The 19,257-nt window shown below is 40.3% G+C and overlaps 1 protein-coding gene across 2 annotated transcripts in view; it reads right to left on the bottom strand.

The window, feature by feature from the left end:
* Positions 1-19,257, bottom strand: part of LOC115352956 (tubulin polymerization promoting protein) — a 69,892-nt gene that overhangs the window by 10,099 nt on the left and 40,536 nt on the right. For both annotated transcript variants that reach the window (XM_030041786.1, XM_030041785.2), the window contains exon 3: positions 11,021-11,174. In XM_030041786.1, the coding sequence (XP_029897646.1) occupies positions 11,021-11,174 (154 nt within the window). The remainder of the gene's footprint in view (positions 1-11,020; positions 11,175-19,257) is intronic.

Raw genomic sequence — 19,257 nt, 5'->3', positions numbered from 1 at the left:
CACACGACACATACAACACTGCACTGCTCTGCAGCGTTACTTTCACATAAGGCCCTGAGGGGAAAGAAAGGTGGTGTGGAGGTGGGAGTTCTGTCACTATCTCAAAGAAAATGACCACTGGAGCATGAATTTCTCAAAATGGTATTGCTGAACGACCTTTAGGGACTTTTGCCTTGCAGTCTCAGAGTACTATTTGCAGAAGTGGTTATTTTTCTCTATCAAAAAACAGAAATGAAGACAATGCTTAGGAAGAAGTAATGCTTCTTAATACATGCAGTTTTCTTGTCCGCCTTGGCCTGCTAGCACCTTGTAACCAGGAAACCTGTATTCACAGTAGAGCTAATTAAAAAAATATACACCCTGTGATCAGTAATTGTGTTAGCTAGATAAGAGCTAGATAAGATGAAAATGCAATAAAAATGTATAAGCTGAGACATTAAAAGCAGCAAAGTAAAAATTTCCAGCCCAGTGCCCAGCTGCAAATTTATTCTTTCTGCTCCTCAGGGTATTAGTAAATCAAACAGGTTGTACACACAGTCACACAACAGAACCAAAGGATTGTCTGGCCACTGGAAACTACTCTGACAACTCAGAGAAAACAAAGACACATACTTCTGTAAGAGTGCATAACCTGTTAGCTTCACCCTGGGCACAGGCACTAGGAAGCCTGTGCTATTTTAAGTCTTACTTGTGAACCACTGTTTTGTTTGGTACGTGAAGGGAAACATGGGGCCTTGTACCTTGAACAAAAATTCTGACACAAACCAGTAGGAATAAGCTTTAATATGGTGTAGTGTCTCCTGTTATGCAGTGTTCACGAGTAAGAACCCAGCCACTACTTGAAGACAAACTGTCATACTGCTTGACTGAACAAAGTCTTCCACCAACCACCATTCTGAACCATGAAGCATCTATAGCAGTGGGCAGTACATGTGCCTCACCTAACTCATACAAATACACAGGCTCCCCATTTCATTTTCAGTTTAAAACCTCCGCAGGTCATAATAGCTGCAGGAGCATACGAATAAAGGCTGACCGTAGGACAGAATACATGTAGGGATGTTTCTTATGTTTCTTATGCTTGTTTAAGTTATTACTAGATCATTCTCCCTCCAAAAGAACATATGATGCTTCTTACTAAAGGCATTAACTGTTAGCACACTTCTTGTGTGTTCTTAACGAACTTACTAAGAAAATGAAGATCTCATCCGTGACTCTCCCGATGTAAGCCAGCAAGGAAAAAGCTAGGGCACGATACTTGCCAAAGTATCTTTCATCGTCCCTAACATCAGAAGCAGCTGCTATAGAAGATGCAAGAAAGTTTACCATATAATCAAAGGACTAAACTTTGCTCTATGTTTACTTAAATAACACTATTGCTAAAAGCCAAAGGATGCTACCAGTGACAAAAGCTCTTTGTACCATAAACGTGGAAATATTCCAAATGCAAGCCAGGGGCAATATTCAGTATAAAGTTAATTAAACTTAACACATATTTACTTTCCTTGTATTTCATCAAATAGGTTTTCTCTAAATGTGTATACACTCTGCATTCTCACATGCAGAGAGAAGTCTCAGAAACTCTAGCTGACTGCCTTTTCCTTTACCAAATTCATTCTCAGGACAGACTGCTATTCTGAGAATTCGTAATGGTAAGTTTAATCATTATTTGGAAAAAGAAGGACTACAGCTTCTACTCCTCTGCTTCAAAGGGGTGGCATGATCAGTATGAAATTTGCTCAATACCCTAATTACAATAAATATAAAATAAGAATTTTGTTACAGTAACATAATTGTAACAGACATACTAAGACTTGTGTGTGTGCAGTATGAAAGACAAATGAACAACAAAACCAACTATGGAGACTAAACTGGCAATTGAGCAAAGGGCAAAAACAATTAAAAGGGTAGCTGGGAGCACATTCTTCTGTGCAACTCAGCCGTTCATTACTAATTGCACATGGGCATTGGGAGGCAAATAAAAAAAAAGGGGGGGGTGGGAGGAGCTGACCATCCCTCATCAGTGAAGAAAAATGTAGGAAGAAATATAGTGAACAGCACAAAGGGCTGGATGAGGACAATTTCCATCTTCGCAAGTCAACACTCTTCTTTTTCACAATGAATCACATTCAAACGATGTTGTCCTGTCATATAGCAATTCTGCTTGAACAGTTTACTATCTAGAGTAAGTTACGTAATCTCTCGAGATATGTTTTTCTAAACACAATAAATTACTTGGAGCCAACCTCCCCTTTCCTTTCTCTGAGCCCACAGAAGCCTCCATTTTCCTTCTCTTATTTGCACATACTGTTAACCACAAAGTTTGCTTGTTACAGAAGATGTACATGACCTTAAAATTTTTGGTTTTATTTTTTTTAAAAAACTTTCTCTCCAAGAGAAAAGTTTTACTTAGCACAACAGAATCAAATATAATCCCTGTATAAACTCTTTTTGGAACACCAAATGAATCAATCAAAGGTACTTTCAAAAAATATCAGGACTTCTGTTCTCCAAGACTGACCATTCTTCCCTTCACTCAGTTATTTCCATGAACACAAGACAGCAGCTATAATTTCAGTGTCTTTGCCTCTATCAAAAGAAGAGATCAGTGACAAAAGACCTGTTCATTCACCAAGCTTGTATTTTTACTGATATTTTGCTGGACCATTGTGCTCCCCCTAATCTTAAAAAAATCTTTTAAAAATGGCTGTTGCTCCTTCACTGTCAGTTTCCAACCAAAGATGTGGTCACAGAACCTCCAAGTTCATTGGAAACATCTCAGATGAGTCAGGAAAGATATGTATGCCTCCCACCTCTTTCAACTGAAACTCCTCTCACACCAAAACCTCACTGAGAAGATCAGAACCGGCCACAGTCTCACAAGCAGCTATGGGAAATAAAAAGAAATTTTATTTGGACCAGTAGATTTGCTAATTTAAAGTGATCGTGCATTTTTTGTTAGCAATTCAGTATTTTTCCTGCTTTGTGTCAGTGTTTACAGAGAAGTGCTGCTAAGACAGCGAGGAGCTTGGAGCGTGTGGCATACAAGGAGAAGATGACAGAAGGGTGTTTATTCAGACTCAAAAGAAAATAAAAAGAGGGGAGGCAAATCTTATTCCTGTTCTCAACAGAGGGGTTATATTAGAAATAGAGCCAGTTCTGAAGTACACAGCAAAAGCAAATATTAAAAAATAAATAAATATAATGGACATGATTTGGAAGATGGGAAATTTGAGCTAGACACATGGGAAAAAATTCTTCACTACTGTGGCTGGTCAAGCACAGAAATGGCTTACCTAGAGAGCCTGTGGATTCTCTATCCCTGGAGATTATCAAAACTTAAAATCATGAAGTCACTGAACAATTTAGGTTGGAAAGAACCGTTGCATACACGTCCTTATCTAACACAAACCCCTGCTCACAGCAGGGCTCAAATGAGCTTGCACAGAGACTTCTCCAGTCCAGTCCTGAACATGTCCAAAGACAGAGGTTCCACAGGCTCTCTGGGTAACTCGTTCCAATATCTGACTGCACCCAGGGTAAAAAACAAAACAAAACAAAAAATCCAACATCTCATCCAAATTACAAATTACCCATGCTCCAACTTCTGTCTGTCTGAAACAGCCCTCCATACCAAAGACAGGAAGTGAAAGCTGTAGAGTCTTTTTAAACCCTGAAACCCTTAACAACAGTGCCATATGCCTCCTTCCTCCATTCTTACAAACGACACCTCTGCAAACTCAGACAGGTTTTGCCTTTGACCTCAAGATAACAGATGCACCAAAGAGCAGTTTAGAGAGCAAGCAGAACATTCCATTCCATCAGTTTCAAGAATTAGAATAAGTTACAGAAATGTAGTATCAATCCTTCGGAAACAGAAAGGAACTACAGTAAAAAGGAAATGAGAGCACAGAAATCAAGAACATACATTCCATCAACACCACCGCAGAAGAATATAGCAGTTAGCTGAAGAAAAATACATCCACTGAAAGCCATACTTGCACGGCCTTGGCCTGTTTGCAGCAGAGAAACCGCATCAACGCAGTTAAGTCAGCATGAATTTTATTCACTCAGCAGGACCTCTCTCTCAGCTTTGGTGACAAAGGCTTAGAAGCATCCTATGAAGCTTGTGCCACAGTCATGAAAATAGGGTAACAGTGTAAGACTAAAAGATTCCCCACGCTTTCAGGACTCCCTTCCAGAACAAACTTGAGGCAGGCAAGGAAGAAGGAAGACAATTCCGCGCTGCTAAGGTCACGTTCTTCCTCTTCCGTCAGCACTCATTACCATCCTTTTTACGAAGCGCACAGTTTAAATCACCCAGCTAATGCCAAGAAGGCTGGAGCATTCACCTGGCACAATGCAAGAGGCTGGGCAACCGGCTCAGTGCAGCACCACGCAGTTGTAGCTGCGTTGCTTCCATTTCTGCAGCTAGCACAGCCTGTGGCAAGCTCTCGTTAGCTGTGCGGCTGTGCACAGAACATGGCACCGTTCCCAAAAAGGATCTCCAGAACCAATTACTGGGAAGTAAACACAGCAAGAAAAGCTACTGGACTTCAGCAACATCATACGTTCAAAGCAGACACGAAGGGCCCTGGTTTTTACAGTGAACTCCCGTCTCCACTGAAAGAACTTGCCTGAAGACATTTTCCACTGCTTGCCATCACTGACAGAGATTCAGGTTTGATTTAAAACTGTTCCACAGCTTAAGAAGAAACTTACTGGCTTGATGCAAAACACTGCAGCGAGGTTTTCTGGGGGTTTTTTTGCCTGAATTACGAATGTCCAGATAGTACAGAAGCATTCCCTTCCTGCCTTAGGTGCTGTGTCTTTTTCGTAACCAGTGGATCAAACAAAGCATTGCAGGCAAACATCACCTAACAAGACGGGAGACTGCAAGCATTACTCCTCCCTGTGCCCCCCCCCTTTTGTGTTTTCAAGTGATCGTCTTTTCTCAACTCACGTGCTCAATTAAAGATATAAACACTCTGATGGGAGAGCTGCAAAAATTGGTGCTGGCTATTTCAGGACACAGCGCTGCTCTTCCAGAGAACCAGTAACTCAGGAACAGCACTTCTGTGTAGAAAAGCAGCAGTGTGCTGGCAGTGCCTGCACTGCCAAAAATGCTCATGGTGGGCAGTAGGCAAGGTGCTAAGAGCACTCCTCACCAGAAGGGTACACATTTTAGCCATGGTCTTCCCGGCTACAGTCCCTCCGCTGTAAGCACCCTGCCTCAGTTCCTCATGGAAACTGAATGGCTTTCTGTATTTGCTCCTTCAACCATAAAACTTTAGTATCTAACAGCATTTCTTCCTAGAAAAGGTTGCCATAGACAGTGGTTTATGTAATTAAAATGTTCTGGGAGCCTTCAGGCTCAGCACCAGCATTAGCAATCTTAGCAAGGTTTTTAAATTATTTATTTGCTGGGAACATCCAGAACCCTTGTACAGAATGAGAACCTAAAACTGAATATGAAATGGGAAAAAAAAATTCTCAAAAGGGAAGGTTTTGCCCTTTGGGGGGACGACACCAGGACTCTATACCAAAATGAAGTCTTTGTTTTAAATTCATGCAAATACATGAATATGCACTAAAAAAACCCACAGAAAGTCAGGAACAGAGATCAAGCGTCAAAGAAAAGTTTGGGTTTCATTCATGTTTCTTCAGTTTAGCACGCAGACACACACACGCAAGGGAAAGTGATAAGCAACTCCACTTCAATAAAGCCAGGAAGTAGTAAGTAACACCATTTTAATTAATCAGGGTGATGACTTTCAAAGGAGGGGTTTCCAGTAACACCACTTGGGTGTTTTAACACTGCAAGTCCTCACTCTGTAAGTAGCACCTAAAACTTCCCACCAACTAGTAGTCCGGCTAGAGCTAGACCAAAATACATTAAGAAGGTGCCTTGTATGTGACATCACTTCCAGGAACAACTGCAAATCAAGAGCTGAAACCTGCCTGGCCCAGATCTAACTCCATCAAGCTAAGACCATGCAGTGCCCAGCCTGAAGGGGCAGATCAGGTGTTGCACACTTAGCGTTCACAAGTGACCCTTTCTTTTCCTCTTCTGTAATATTAGCCCCAGACTCCAGCTCTCAAGCATTTCAACACTCCAAGCAACGACAAATCATGGGATCTAGCAGCCTCATTAACACGGCCTTCCACAAAGTTGAAAACAATGTGCCAACACTTCTCTGAGGAAGAGTTTTACATTCCTATTGGCGGCAAAGATGAAACAGAATAGGGAAGATAGTACAGACTCATGTTGGGTTATTTTTCAGCTGGAGTGTTGGTGAATCCTTCTTCAACTTAACGTCACAACCAGTCTTTCATGAGATTTGTTCCAATTCAGTTGTAAAATAGATCCGTCCTGGATTGGGAAGGCAAGATCAGAACTCCATGCCCTTCATTCTCACCGCCAGACTTCTGTAGTCTCTCTTGATATGCTCCAGGTTACCTCTGGAGCCATACTGCTGATACCCACAAGGAAAAGGAGGAAGAGGTCCTTGTTCGAAGGCTGGACAAATCTCGGCAGTGCTTCTGCAACAATCCTGGATGCTGACACCTAACAAACAAAACTCCTGAGATATCAGGTGGGGTCAGAAGAGACATGCCTTGATCTTCCACAAGAGGAATCTCCTGTAATTATCTGTGACTAGTACCCTCTGCTCCTGACATCTGGTCCAGCACTGTTCCCAGGGTATGGTGACACCCATTACAGAACAGGGAAGTGTAACTGCACATGAGATAGTCTGGATGGCAAAAGCCATGATCCCTCGGTGGTCAGGGATGCCTCCTGTGACTGTTCACTCAACTCTTGCACAGATTTTGGCTAACACACAGCTCAAGCTAAGGCCTGATGTATGCTGGGAGCAGCACCATTAGGTCACAGCAAAGGCAGCATGTAGGCAGGACACAATGGACAGGAAGAGATAAAGATCATTATGCAGCTATTATCACCTGCAGCTTGCTGTCTCCTGCCACCAAAATTCTTGCATACTGATTGTCTGGCAGCCTCTTCAGAATCCACAAACTTAGGGAAATTGTATAGACCAAACCCCCAAACTGAGAGGTGTAAATACATCAGCTTATCCAAAAGGTTTCTGAAGCTGATCCAACAGCAGACAGACTGCTAAGGCTTTTGTGCTTCCTGGTGTGATACAGGGGATGCTCGTGCCGTGACAGAATAGGGAAGAGGGAACACCCTCACCATGGGCATGACACCCCCTCCGTCGCTGTTGTTCTTCTTCTGAGGTTTGAGTGACTCATGTACTTTTTAAAGTCAGAATCCAGATTCTGATTATTCTATTGCACACTGATTATTATGAATTTGACCTGATCTGCAGAGGGTCCAGGTGACTGAAAAGTACAGGTAATTGCAGTTTTAGGTAATAAAAAAGCTATCCTAATTGCTAGAAATTCTGTGTAATGATAAGCTATGCTGATTACTAAAATTTTTCTATAATAATAAAGCTCTAATTATAACTACAAACCTGTGGCCAGTTCTCATTTTACCTAGGATCCTTAAAAGAGCCTGCCTGTCCCCATAGCACCAGGTAGTGAGGAGTGACACTATCACTCATTTTTTTCCCTTTTGTGTGGACACTAAGTTCAGGCTCAGCTGACTCTGATGGGTCTTGTTGATCCTCACCAGTGCCCAGAGTACTACACCTGTTCTGAAATTGGAGATCTGTAGGTGGAACAGATCTGCGACTTCTTGTTGCCAGAAGTCACAAGCTTCCAGCCTTCTCCATCTTGATAGTCTCTGTTCACTTGGTCTCCAGCTGTCACTCCTTCCTCCCCTCGTGTAGCTTGGGTTTTCCATAAATACCATGTCAGTCTCCTGTTTATCTTCCCCCTTAATCTGGAACCTCAGGGCCTTGACCACAGCACATCTCCCACAAGAGAGGCCACCACTGCCCTGACCTCCATGCAGAGGCAAGAGCACTCTGCAGCGCAGGACCTGGATAGAGGGCTCCTCCCTCTGGAGCCAAGGACTCTGATGTGCTAATGGGAGTCCTGTGGACTACTACTGCATCTTAATGGATGTCCATGTGCTGGATGGTACGTCCTGCAGCATGCCGAGACCACCATTGTGCAGTCTTCAAGCAGACCCACATACTCTTGAGTGGAATTTCTGAGCCTCTTTGCACTCCTGCTGCTATGCTTCATTTGCTGCACTCTGTGGGCTGCACTCTGGCTTCCTTGCTCTTTCCCTAACGGGTCCCTTTTTGTGACAATACAATCCTGACCACATCACCATCACCCTGAGCACCCACCACCTAGCTTTTAAAGTGCTGTCGCTGCTGTACTGCCCTGCCACCCACACCACCCTCACAGCAAATTTTACTGGACTGGACCCTGAGCAACCTGATCTAGCTTTGAAGTTAGCCCTCTTGTTAGCAGAAGTTTGAATGAGATCATCCCAGGTCCCTTCCAATTGAAGTTATTCTACATTCCTATGTCAGGACCCTGTTGAATATACACTGAGGTTCAACTGGTTTCATTTTAAGAGCCAGCAATGACCAAAGCAAGTATCTGTTCCACAGGAGGTGTAGAAATGCATTCAACATAGTTGCAGCACTCAGGTTTTGGTACAGGAAAAGAAAGAACCTCAGTCTTGCTCCTGTAGCCTTTCTGTAGGAGTGAGGGCAGCTAAAAGGCCCTATGCTTCGTTTACATGTCTGATTGTAAACTGTCAAAGATATATGACCTGCACTGTATATTCTATTGCCAGATCACTACCAAATGAGCTAATAAAGCTATGGCTTAATTAACCCCTATCAGTTGCCTGTTGTGACCAAGCCAACCATACATCTTCCATTGCAGATTAGAAAGCAGCCCAAAATTTCACTCAGTTTCAATGTCTGGCTGCTGAGCCTTCTCAACCACATCAATCACAAGCAGGGATTTCTGTAATTCTACAACATTCTGAAGGAGAAGAAAAAATAAACAGAAAAAGAAAAAAAAAATCTTCTATTGCAACATACACTAAAATCCTCATTGTCTGATGTGAAAGTAAACTTTCCAACCACTCTGTTGAAGCAGTGGTTTCCCCAGGCTGCCATTCAGTACAGACATATTGCCCTGCCTCCCCCCGCCCCCAAACAGAGAGCACGAAACATAAGAAGTTAAGACACAAAAATCTCCAAATGCTGCTGAAGTATACTTATCCACAAGCCTCACTTAATCATGCTTTCAACTCCCTCCCTAATATGTTTAGATTAGCATGTCAGTAGTCACACTAAAGTTTTCTGGCTGAAACCTCAACCAAACCTATACAACCTACAGCAGAGCTATCCTAGAACAGTTTAAAAAAAGCTTCATATAACTCTGTCTAACCATATAGAAAGCAGTCCAACTTAAAATTTCCAGGACATAGACTTCCCAAAGTAAACAAAGCATTAGAAAGCCTGACACAGATTTCATATCTGCACTCCCAGGTTGCTGGGGGTAGAGTGGCCATGTATTTATTTATTTATTTATTTTAATGCCTTTAATATCCAAGCGTTTGGGTCATTTTTACCACGTGTGGAACTAAATTAGCATCACAAAACAAACCGAAAATTTGGAGTTCCAACCCCTCAACACGCTCCCACTGTAATCTCCCTCCCTTTAAGGTCTGCCTCCTGTTCCTTACTTTGCCAGCAAGCAAGAGAGGATATTGTGATCACCCTGCTCTCCCATTATTTCTTCACTTCTTCTCCAACCCTCCCCAGGACTGCAGAGGCAATAGTAGTACAGGCAAGCCTCACACTGCTGGCTCATATTCCCCCTCCATTCCTCTGCCCCTGTTGCTGGCATATTTGCATACCTCTGCAGTACCTACATGACACTACCCTGCATCTGCAAAGCTCTCTCATCACCCTGTCATCCACACAGAAAGAAGCTGTTCCCTTATTAGCAGCTGTTGATCATTTCAATATCCAATTGCTGAAATACCAAAAATGGAATCAGGAGTGAGGCCTAGAAGAATGCGCATGATTCAAAGGAAGAATCCCTGGATAGATGAACAAGTTATTCAAACTCACTAAAATGAGTGAAGGACAAAAAGGAAGATTCATTATTTTAAGTCTGTATCAAAATTACCACTTGTTTCAAATGAGAGTACAAGAGTAATAAAGTAAAATACTGTAAAAATCTGACAAATTATACAACTCGAAAAGAGATCTCTCTGCTTGGCATTTCCACTGTTCACTTGTGCAGAACCAACTTCTGGAAAGATTATTTACAATTGGATTTTCATTCACAGCTCTACAGCCAACATTCAGAAGGATGACAAATTTTAAGCAGATGAACTAAATTGACAGGACTATTCAAGTTGATGGTAAACACTCCAGTATCTCCTGAACTACAGGGTAAAAGCTTGCCTAACCTGAGCATTTAAAAGGACAACCAAACTTCTGTATGCTAGGCTTTATAACTTCCTTTTCATGTACAAAGCTTAATGCCAGTATTTAAAAAAGAAAAAAAGAAAGATAAATAAAGAACATTACAGTTCTGGCAGACTTGGAACAAACAAAAAATAAAAACCAGACCACATGATAATTATTGCCAGATTTCCAGTGTTCTGGGACTCACATGGTATATTAAATGTATTTTAAGATTTCTTTGCTTTAGTCTTTTTGGTATTTCACATGACAGCTTAGAACTGTTTAATGAGGTTCTAAATTTAATCCCCTTCTACTCTTTTGTATTTGGATACACCGCTCTTCATGAACATTTCTGTGTTCTAACCACAAACAAGACCTCTCCTTCTATTTTTCTGACCATGCTGCTAGATGGTACTACAATTCCCAGCAGAAGCAATGAGAGTGCCACACAAGAATACACAGTAGTGCAACACTCAGCTGTTGCACAATCTCTGCTCCCACTCAGCTCAGCACAGTTGTTGCCTTCAGGCCCAGAGGCATGCTGCTCGGATTTGTGGATTGTGAAGGGAAGCAGGTGAATATAACAACACTGCAGTAGAACAAAGGGCAGCTAGAACAATCCATCCATTCGATCAGTAACATACCGTTACTCCAGATATAATTGGGGCTTTTCCTTCAATTAGTTTATATATTTCTTGAACTGCTTCCTCATCACTCTTGTCTTTAAATCGCTTCTTCGAGAGTTCTTGAAGAGCTTCCTTAAACTGCTCAAAAGTGATAGTTCTGGAAGACTTTCCCCTGTCAAAACACACAGAAATTGAAAGGAATTACAAGAGAGCACAACAAGCATTCCAAGAATAGCAGAATGGTTTCAGTTTACCACAGCGAACAACCGAAAACCGCAACAGAACAGGAAGACCCACAGAGCCCATTTATGGTGTCAAATAAAACATATTCCAGGAACATCACTTTCTTTTTTCATGTACATCAGTAGGATAGTGCTTTAGAATCTTCCCTTGATGAACGTTCAGAAATAACGTGGAAATAAAGGGACCTGGCCTGCTGTCAGAATGCCTGCAGCTCATCAAATCAAATACAGTCTCATTTGGTTGATCACTTGTAAAGCTTGCAGGCATAAAAGACAAGAATTGAAGCATCTTAAGTGAGTTTTGTTATTTAATATTTTTTTATTCCTCTTTGAGTAACTGGTTATGACATATTATTCATAGGTCACTATTCACATATTCACAAGTAAATTAAGAATAATGCTGTTCTGTAAAGCAAACTATGGAAAAGCATTTAAAAACTTGAAATTCCTCCTCTATTAAAGACTGACAAATCTATTAAAGACAGACAAATTTTAAAGTGACGCATTTAAATTCAATACCTGTTTTCCTTCTTAGACTATCACCTTCATAAAACATTCATGGAAAACACACTGTAGCAGTCTGATATACCCATAAACCCCCCAGAAATGCAGAGCTGAAGACTTGCTGTTGTTTTCACTAATAGGAAGCCCATATTTCCACACTACTAAATTACTTGCTTAGGCTTACTTTTGGTGGAGAAGATTTTGCAATAGCAGCGTACAGTGCAAAATCTGACAGGTAGAGTGGGAAATTCACACTTTACAGACATCTATTTATACAGTCACTCCTGGAGATCTTTTATACCCATCAGGCCAAAGGGTTCAATTGATAAAACTTACAAAGAAACTCAGCGTTCACTACAGAGATGTGTTTAACCAAAAGGGGATTAATGCAAGTCTGTTTTCCAGCATTTTAAAATATTCAGTTCAGGCAGGAGATAATGTAGTGGAGTACGCACTGTTCCTTTCTTTTCCCTAATACAAAACTATTTTTAGTGTTTCTCATTTTAAAATTCAGGTGTGAGGCCACAGCATTAGTGAGATTACTCACCATTAAAAAAATTAAAATTTTTCTTTCCTATGAATTATATCACACACAAAACACACTTTTTCCTGTATTATTGAATTACAGATTCCCTGATCTTTAGAACAAGAATTTACACACCAAAATTTAGCCATACGTTTTAAGCTAAAATTTAACAGATCAAATAGAAAGATTTTCAAAAAGATGTTCTGATGCTGACACTGATATAACCTTAAGTAGTACCATCTTTAATAGCAGAAGATGTTTTCAATTGCTTACAACATTATGAAACCCTCAAAGTCAAAAAATATTTGAGAATCCATGTTGCTGGGAAACATGCTACTACACAAATTTTGTTTGCTGCTTAAGCATTTCTTTTTATGCCAATTTAGAGAGTATTTCAAGCAAATCAGAAAAAAAACCAACAAACAACAGAACACCACACAACCCAGACCAGTCCTTTCAACAGTGACAGCTGTTTATACAGCAATAAACGATAGATGCAAGGATAAAGGAAGTTTGCACTGGCAACAGAAATCTCAGGCTAGAAAAACTATGTGTAGAAATCTAATTTTAATTGAAGGGTCACAAAGAGCCACTGTGAAGGGCAATTCATCTATCTATCATCGATTTATCTTTGGTCTTCTCTTAGATACCTTCAGAGGTCAAATTCCCCTCAGTTGGAGGGTGCCTCCACTAATGAAAGGGGGAAGTGAGATTTCTCAGTTTTAGACACCAACAGTTAGGAAGTGACTCCTACTTCAATTAATTAAACACAAAAATGAAATTTTATCCTAGGCTTTTAAAACAAGGAGAAATTGGTTATTCACAAGATTCAACACTAACGCAACCCTTTACATACCATTCATTACCAGTATCCTTTATTTCCCACACAGGCCAACATGTAGCAAATCCCTACATCCCTCACACTCCCTATTTTAGCCAGAAATAAACTTCATCTGTTTTTTGACCAAACTTTGCTGGTTGCAACTACTTGTCTGCTTTAGGTGAAGCATATGCTGGAGTATCTCATGGAATTAGCTACTAAGAGAACATCATGACAATGGAAAAGAAGAATATAATCCAGTGTTTCATTAATCAGAAAGACACAGGGAATAAACTGCAATTAACTACTTGGAATTTGTCCAGGATTCTCATTAATAGGATTAACATCTCTATTCTGATGAAACATATCCAAGAACTTTTAACTAGCTCAAGAGGTCAGGACTTCATTCTGTTTTGCCTCTCATTTAGAAAAAGATGGCATTGGCAATCACTGCAAAGGTTCAGCATAACACCACACTAAGGCCCTTGTTCACTACAGACTCACAGCCAAGTCTAACATACAGACCTTTCAAACTCCAATCAGGATTGCTACAGTTTAGCTCGGATCATCACTCAGGATCATCACAATGGGAAAGGGAATGACCATGTTCAGCAAAAACAGTTGAAGTTCATGTTGACTCCTTTTATTTTTATTAACACATGTAGAATTTTTGGTTCTGCACTTATCAAATAGAAGAGCACAACTTTTTTTTTTTTCTTCTCCTGTATTAAAAGGAAAAATAGATAAATAAGGGTGCCAAGAGGAACAAAGAACATCTCTTTCTGGTCTAAGACATAGCCATTCCCACCTCTCACATTTGGTCTTTTCCCTGTCACACTAACATGGGGAAAGGAAATGAGTTTTTTCCCCCTCCAACTTAAGGTGTAACCACAAATTGGATACATATATGAGGAATGTAGTATTGCTGCAGGATGCAAAAGAAAAAGAAATGTGCATCATGGCAGATATTCTTTACCAGCAAAATACATTGATTGGAGTGACACTAAAAATAGATTGGGAGTAAAGGAATTTTTGGAACTATACTCCAAGTAAAAGTTTCCTAAATAAAGCAGCTTTAAATGTGAAATTCGATATCTTCCTCCACACTCCAAAAAACATCATCTCTCCCCCTTCCATCTATTACAATATTATCAAATCCATTTGAAAAGCATCATAATTAACTCAAAAATTCTACAGTTGCAAAGTATGCCAAGTCTTGTGGAAAAGCCTAACAACATAACCCTTGATTAACTCACAACATGTTCTGGCACTTTTGGTACGCCATGTACGGTACATGTATGCCATGTACCATAGCATCTAAATTACCAGGTAGCAATGCTACAACACCTCCTGTCTCTAGAGGCAGGTCTCAAAGAGCTCCGAGCAGCTGCTGTCATCACTGTTACTCAGCAGGACAGCACGCTCTGACCCTCTCTTCTGTCTGTGCAGTCACGGGTTGAATGCAGAGGAGAAAACAGGCCGAAGAGGTCAAAATGACAGAGGCAAAGTCTCTCAACAAACCTACATAGCTCTTGATTTACACACTCTTAAGCCACAGGATCAGCCCCCTCCAGATCCACAGAAATGCCCTGCCGAGAAGGACTTGGGGGTACTGGTGGATGAAAAGCTGGGCATGAGCCAGCAATATGCGCTCACAGCCCACAAACAGTATTCAAGTCCATATAAAATGGAAGCCCCTTCCTGACACCAGCTTTTCAGAGGTCATGAAGTTAAACTAAAAAAAAAACCAACTAAAAATCCCAAGCAAACCAGTTTCTTTCTATTAAGCAACTGCTACAAAGAATCAGCTTCTTTTTGTATATTTGTAACTTGTTTTTAGAAGCTCATTATAAATATTTTATAAATATCTTGTTTCCATGGGAATAACAAAACAAATATATTAACTTTCATTTTCCAAGTGTTACAAGTTCAAACAACTTGTCTACAATTAAATATGCCAAGGGCAATCTCTCAGCTATTAACACCCTTCTCTTAGGTTTAGCACTCCAGATAGTTAATAGAGACCTAGAAAGAAGATAAAATACTGTACATTAAAAAAGAAAAGGGGGAAAAAAAGGCGAAAAAAGAAAAAAAAAGAAAAAGGATGATGAATGGAATAGAAGGAATGTGTGAACAGCTACAGAAACATGACACAATCAGACACTGGAAATGCAAATTAAAACTATCTGACCAGAAAATGAGACAAAATGGAAAACAGTAATAATAGAGGGAAGGTGGGGAAAAAAAGGCTTGTATGAAAACAGTCATCATAAGATTGGCCACCTCAATGAAAAGAACAAAATATATATGAGGGACATTAATAATATAAATTTTTAAAGCCCTGTACTTTATTATGACACAAAGAAACCTTTATGTTTAGGAAGGACACATTCCTACATGCCATTCTATTTTAAGCTCTGCTTCTTACAACAAACAGAATTACTCTAATGCATCATCCGTGGGTGGAGGAAACAGTGTATTCATGGTATACTCATGGAAGTGGCTTGTATCCATGCCTACCTTTGGGAACAGACTGAACACACTCAGAAGAATTTTAGGAAGCTTCCCATCACTTCCCCTTCCTTGACGGGTCTCTCCACATGTAACCACTACCAATGGGAAGATTCTGAACTAAAGCTTGAATTCCTCAGTTTGCTTTTAGGAGCCCAAGTCCACATACGTAAAAGCATTGGTTCTGAGCCTGGACATCAGCACAGTGAACATAAAGTGTAAAAGATCAAACATTGGCCCAAAGTAGACTGCAACAGCAAGTGATGCAGTTTTCATTTGCAAATATTGCCACTAACAGTGTCCTGTGTTCACAGGATTAGAATAATGCAGTGTGAAAATGTACTGTTGCAAATTAATACTTCCATTTTATATGGACTTGAATACTATTTGGATTAACAGTTGTCTATAATTTTAGCTGAAAAGCTATACAAATACACTCCACATACCCAATACACAAAATCCTTGACCAATATTAGAAATCTTTATCTCCATAGCACTATTACAGTTCAGTGTTAATACAGCAGTCTCCAACTTAATCATTTTCTGTCTTAATCTCTGAGCTACCAAAAGTCATCCCATACTCCCATCCCAAAAGGTCACTTTTGCTTTCAGTTTTCTTAGATTGAACAGGGGAAGGAAGACCTAAAAATACTCAGGGAAGCTTCTATTCCAGCTAGCATGCCAGAGAGGATGACAGCAGGACACACTAACCAGGACTGTTCTGCCGTGGAAGTTGTCATCTACCCACAAAGGTCTAAGGAGTACAGAAAGTCTGACAAGGGTCTGAAGACAGCGTAACTAGAGGTGGGAGCCCAACAAATGTTTTTGCATAAACTCTTGTACAAAGAGCTTTGTTTGTACGGTTTATTTAGTCTAAATTCACCATGGACTTGGGTGTCTCAGTCAACTGAGCAGTCAAATAAAACTCAACAGCGTCATCTCTTGTAAATCAGAACAAACAGGACTTTGGGTACTCCCTATATTTATTCCCGTCCCAAGGCAGTCTCATTCATTCAGAAGACAGAATGAAGGATTGTGCTGGCAACAGAATGCCTGAGTGGCTTATTTGTCACAGTTTCTGACTTACTGGCACAATAAGTTTAACTAGGCAATTTCCGATTTGCCACTACTGCTCCCACATCCATGTAGGTAACTGCTAACCAAATAATAAGAAACACTCCTGAATTATCAGAACTAATCATTTAAATTATTCAAATATAAAGGTGTCGTGGTAACATTGAGAACAGACCATAAGTGGGACTTTTTATCCCAAACCCCAACAAAGGCGTATTTCCTAATGACATTCAGACCAGACTTCGAACTGTAGCTGTTTCTACTTAATTTTAACAAACAATGGGAAATGGGAAGTGTTTCTCTTAAAACATGCTTCATTTTCGTAAGTTAAGAGAAATAATAGATGGATCTTGCTCAACTTGTCCAGGATTTTTCACTTTTTTCCCAAAAGCAATTTGTCATACTAAAAACTCACTACAGCTGAAACTCCCTGATTTTCATACAAATAGATTTTTCTGATTTACCACTTTACAGCAGCAACTTTATCATTATTACTGTGGTATTTCCCAAAGCATTCACTCCTGTTCATTTAGTAGAACTGACATTTATTCTTTTCTTGCTACTTGTGATAACATACCAAGTCTTCTGGATATAGTCTATAAACATAATGTACATTAATAGCAATGGTTAGTGGTATTTGTACTGTACATGTTGACAATAAAAAGGTACCACAAATTCCTTGAAGCAAAAAAGCTTTATACTGGTCTCTGCGAAATACATTGCTCATCTAACAGCTGTATTCTTTTTCCCAAGAATGTCTGCTTTAATGTTACCAGCACAAAGTCCAAGGCTAATCTGTTCAACCAAGAAGCAGACTCTGCCACAGGGCTGGTAGTTTATTTTTTCCCTTTTGTGGTTTACAATTTTCACTTTCCGCTCTCTTTGGGCTACACAGCTCAGCATTTTTACTGGCCATCAGCCCCACAATTCACAGCCGAAAAGAAGTCCTAAACTAAAGCTAGGTCTGTAGGTAGGCTAACTAGGCTGCTAGAACCTTGCAATCGAATGGAGTATTCAACATATCCTGTGAAGATCTGTTTCTTGCTCTGTATCAGTCAAGAACGAAATTACAAAATTTAGATATATAATGCAAAAAACTTACGAATTAAAAAGAGAACATAGTTTCCTCGATAAAACTGAACAATGTATGACTAACCCAAAGCAGAGACTTGTATAAAAATTTGACAAATATAGCTGAAGGGAGAAGGGGGGAAGAGAAAGATACTGTAATACAATTCTACCGGGTTCTTTGTGCTGCACTATCTAATGGCTCTCAAGAATGGTGGTTGTAAAAGAACCAATTAAGAAAACAAAACTTGAGGTACCACCTTGCATCAGAGACTTCTACCCAATTAACAGGTAGAACTAGGATACCGAAATTAGGCATCTGGATGTTGATGCAAGCAGGAGTAAATTGGCAAATTACTAGGAAAGAAGATATACTTCCAGAAGATATCCACAGAAAAATGATCCTAGGAAGAAGCTACAACAGGATCTTCAGCTAAGGTAGCAGCCACTTCTGGAACACAGGTGCCTTTGAGTCCATGGCTGTTTGCCAGAAGGGGATTCCCTTGAGGGAAAGATGAGGACTGACAAAGATGACATCCAGATGACCTTCACAATTACTATAAATGTAATTTCTAGCATCTTGGCCAACTCAGACATAAGGAGTTGAACTGAATGGCTTCATATACCCCACAATCACAAGGCAATGCCATCATCAGTTTTCTCATCATTCCAGGAGAGCAAAGCAACAAGAGAGGCACAATGCCAACTGCAGTGCAAAATGCTCTCTCTAAATCACAGCAATAGTCATCACTTGCAGAAGCCGCTCGGGAGTCAGGGAGTGGGCAGCAAGGGCAGAAGAACACACATCATTCACTCAGGAACTGAACCTGGAAGTGCCAGTTTCCCTCTGGGTGCTTTCCGCCTCATTACTGAGCAAGGGTAAAACAAAGTGCGTCTAGTTCATTCTAAGTATCGGAAACTGTGACAGCTTGTAAACTGCTGTGCTTTGAAAATCTGAAGCAAGAGGACTTCAGCACCTCACTGAACCAGCAGTTGCTATCTTTATCAGGCTTTACTTTAATCTAAGTATTTTAGACTTCTCTCGTGAAAACTCTCTTCTCCTATATTTTAAGTTAACCTTTTCCTCCTCTTGGCTTTATTTTTGTTGCATTTCCTTCCTATGTGCTTCGCTCACAGTGAAAATTCATTTCCCTTAAAATAAAATCTGAAGTTAAAAAAAAGGGGGGGGGGGGGGGGACAAACCCAAAATCTATGAGCCTATCAGAAAAAATAGTATTGGGAAGGGAAGGGGGCTGGAGAAAGAAAATTACTTGGCAAAAACATGTAGTAGGTAAAAGCTTCCAAAGGAAAGCAAACCCCAGAATAAGTTAAAGGGGTTAAAGAGATTAATGGGACTTAAGGAGGATGAGGAAAAGAAAAAGTCCAAGCAGAAAGTAGGTCTGATGGTTATACAGGGCTTAGAGAGAGAGAAGAAATTAGCTTAAAGAAGTAGCAGAATCCACTCGTTTGGGGTTTTTTTTTTTTCAGTTTCAGAGAACAAAAATAATGC

This window comes from Aquila chrysaetos, chromosome 18, assembly GCF_900496995.4.
Source record: "Aquila chrysaetos chrysaetos chromosome 18, bAquChr1.4, whole genome shotgun sequence".
NCBI lineage: Eukaryota > Metazoa > Chordata > Aves > Accipitriformes > Accipitridae > Aquila > Aquila chrysaetos.
This window is presented reverse-complemented; position numbering and strand designations above follow the sequence as displayed.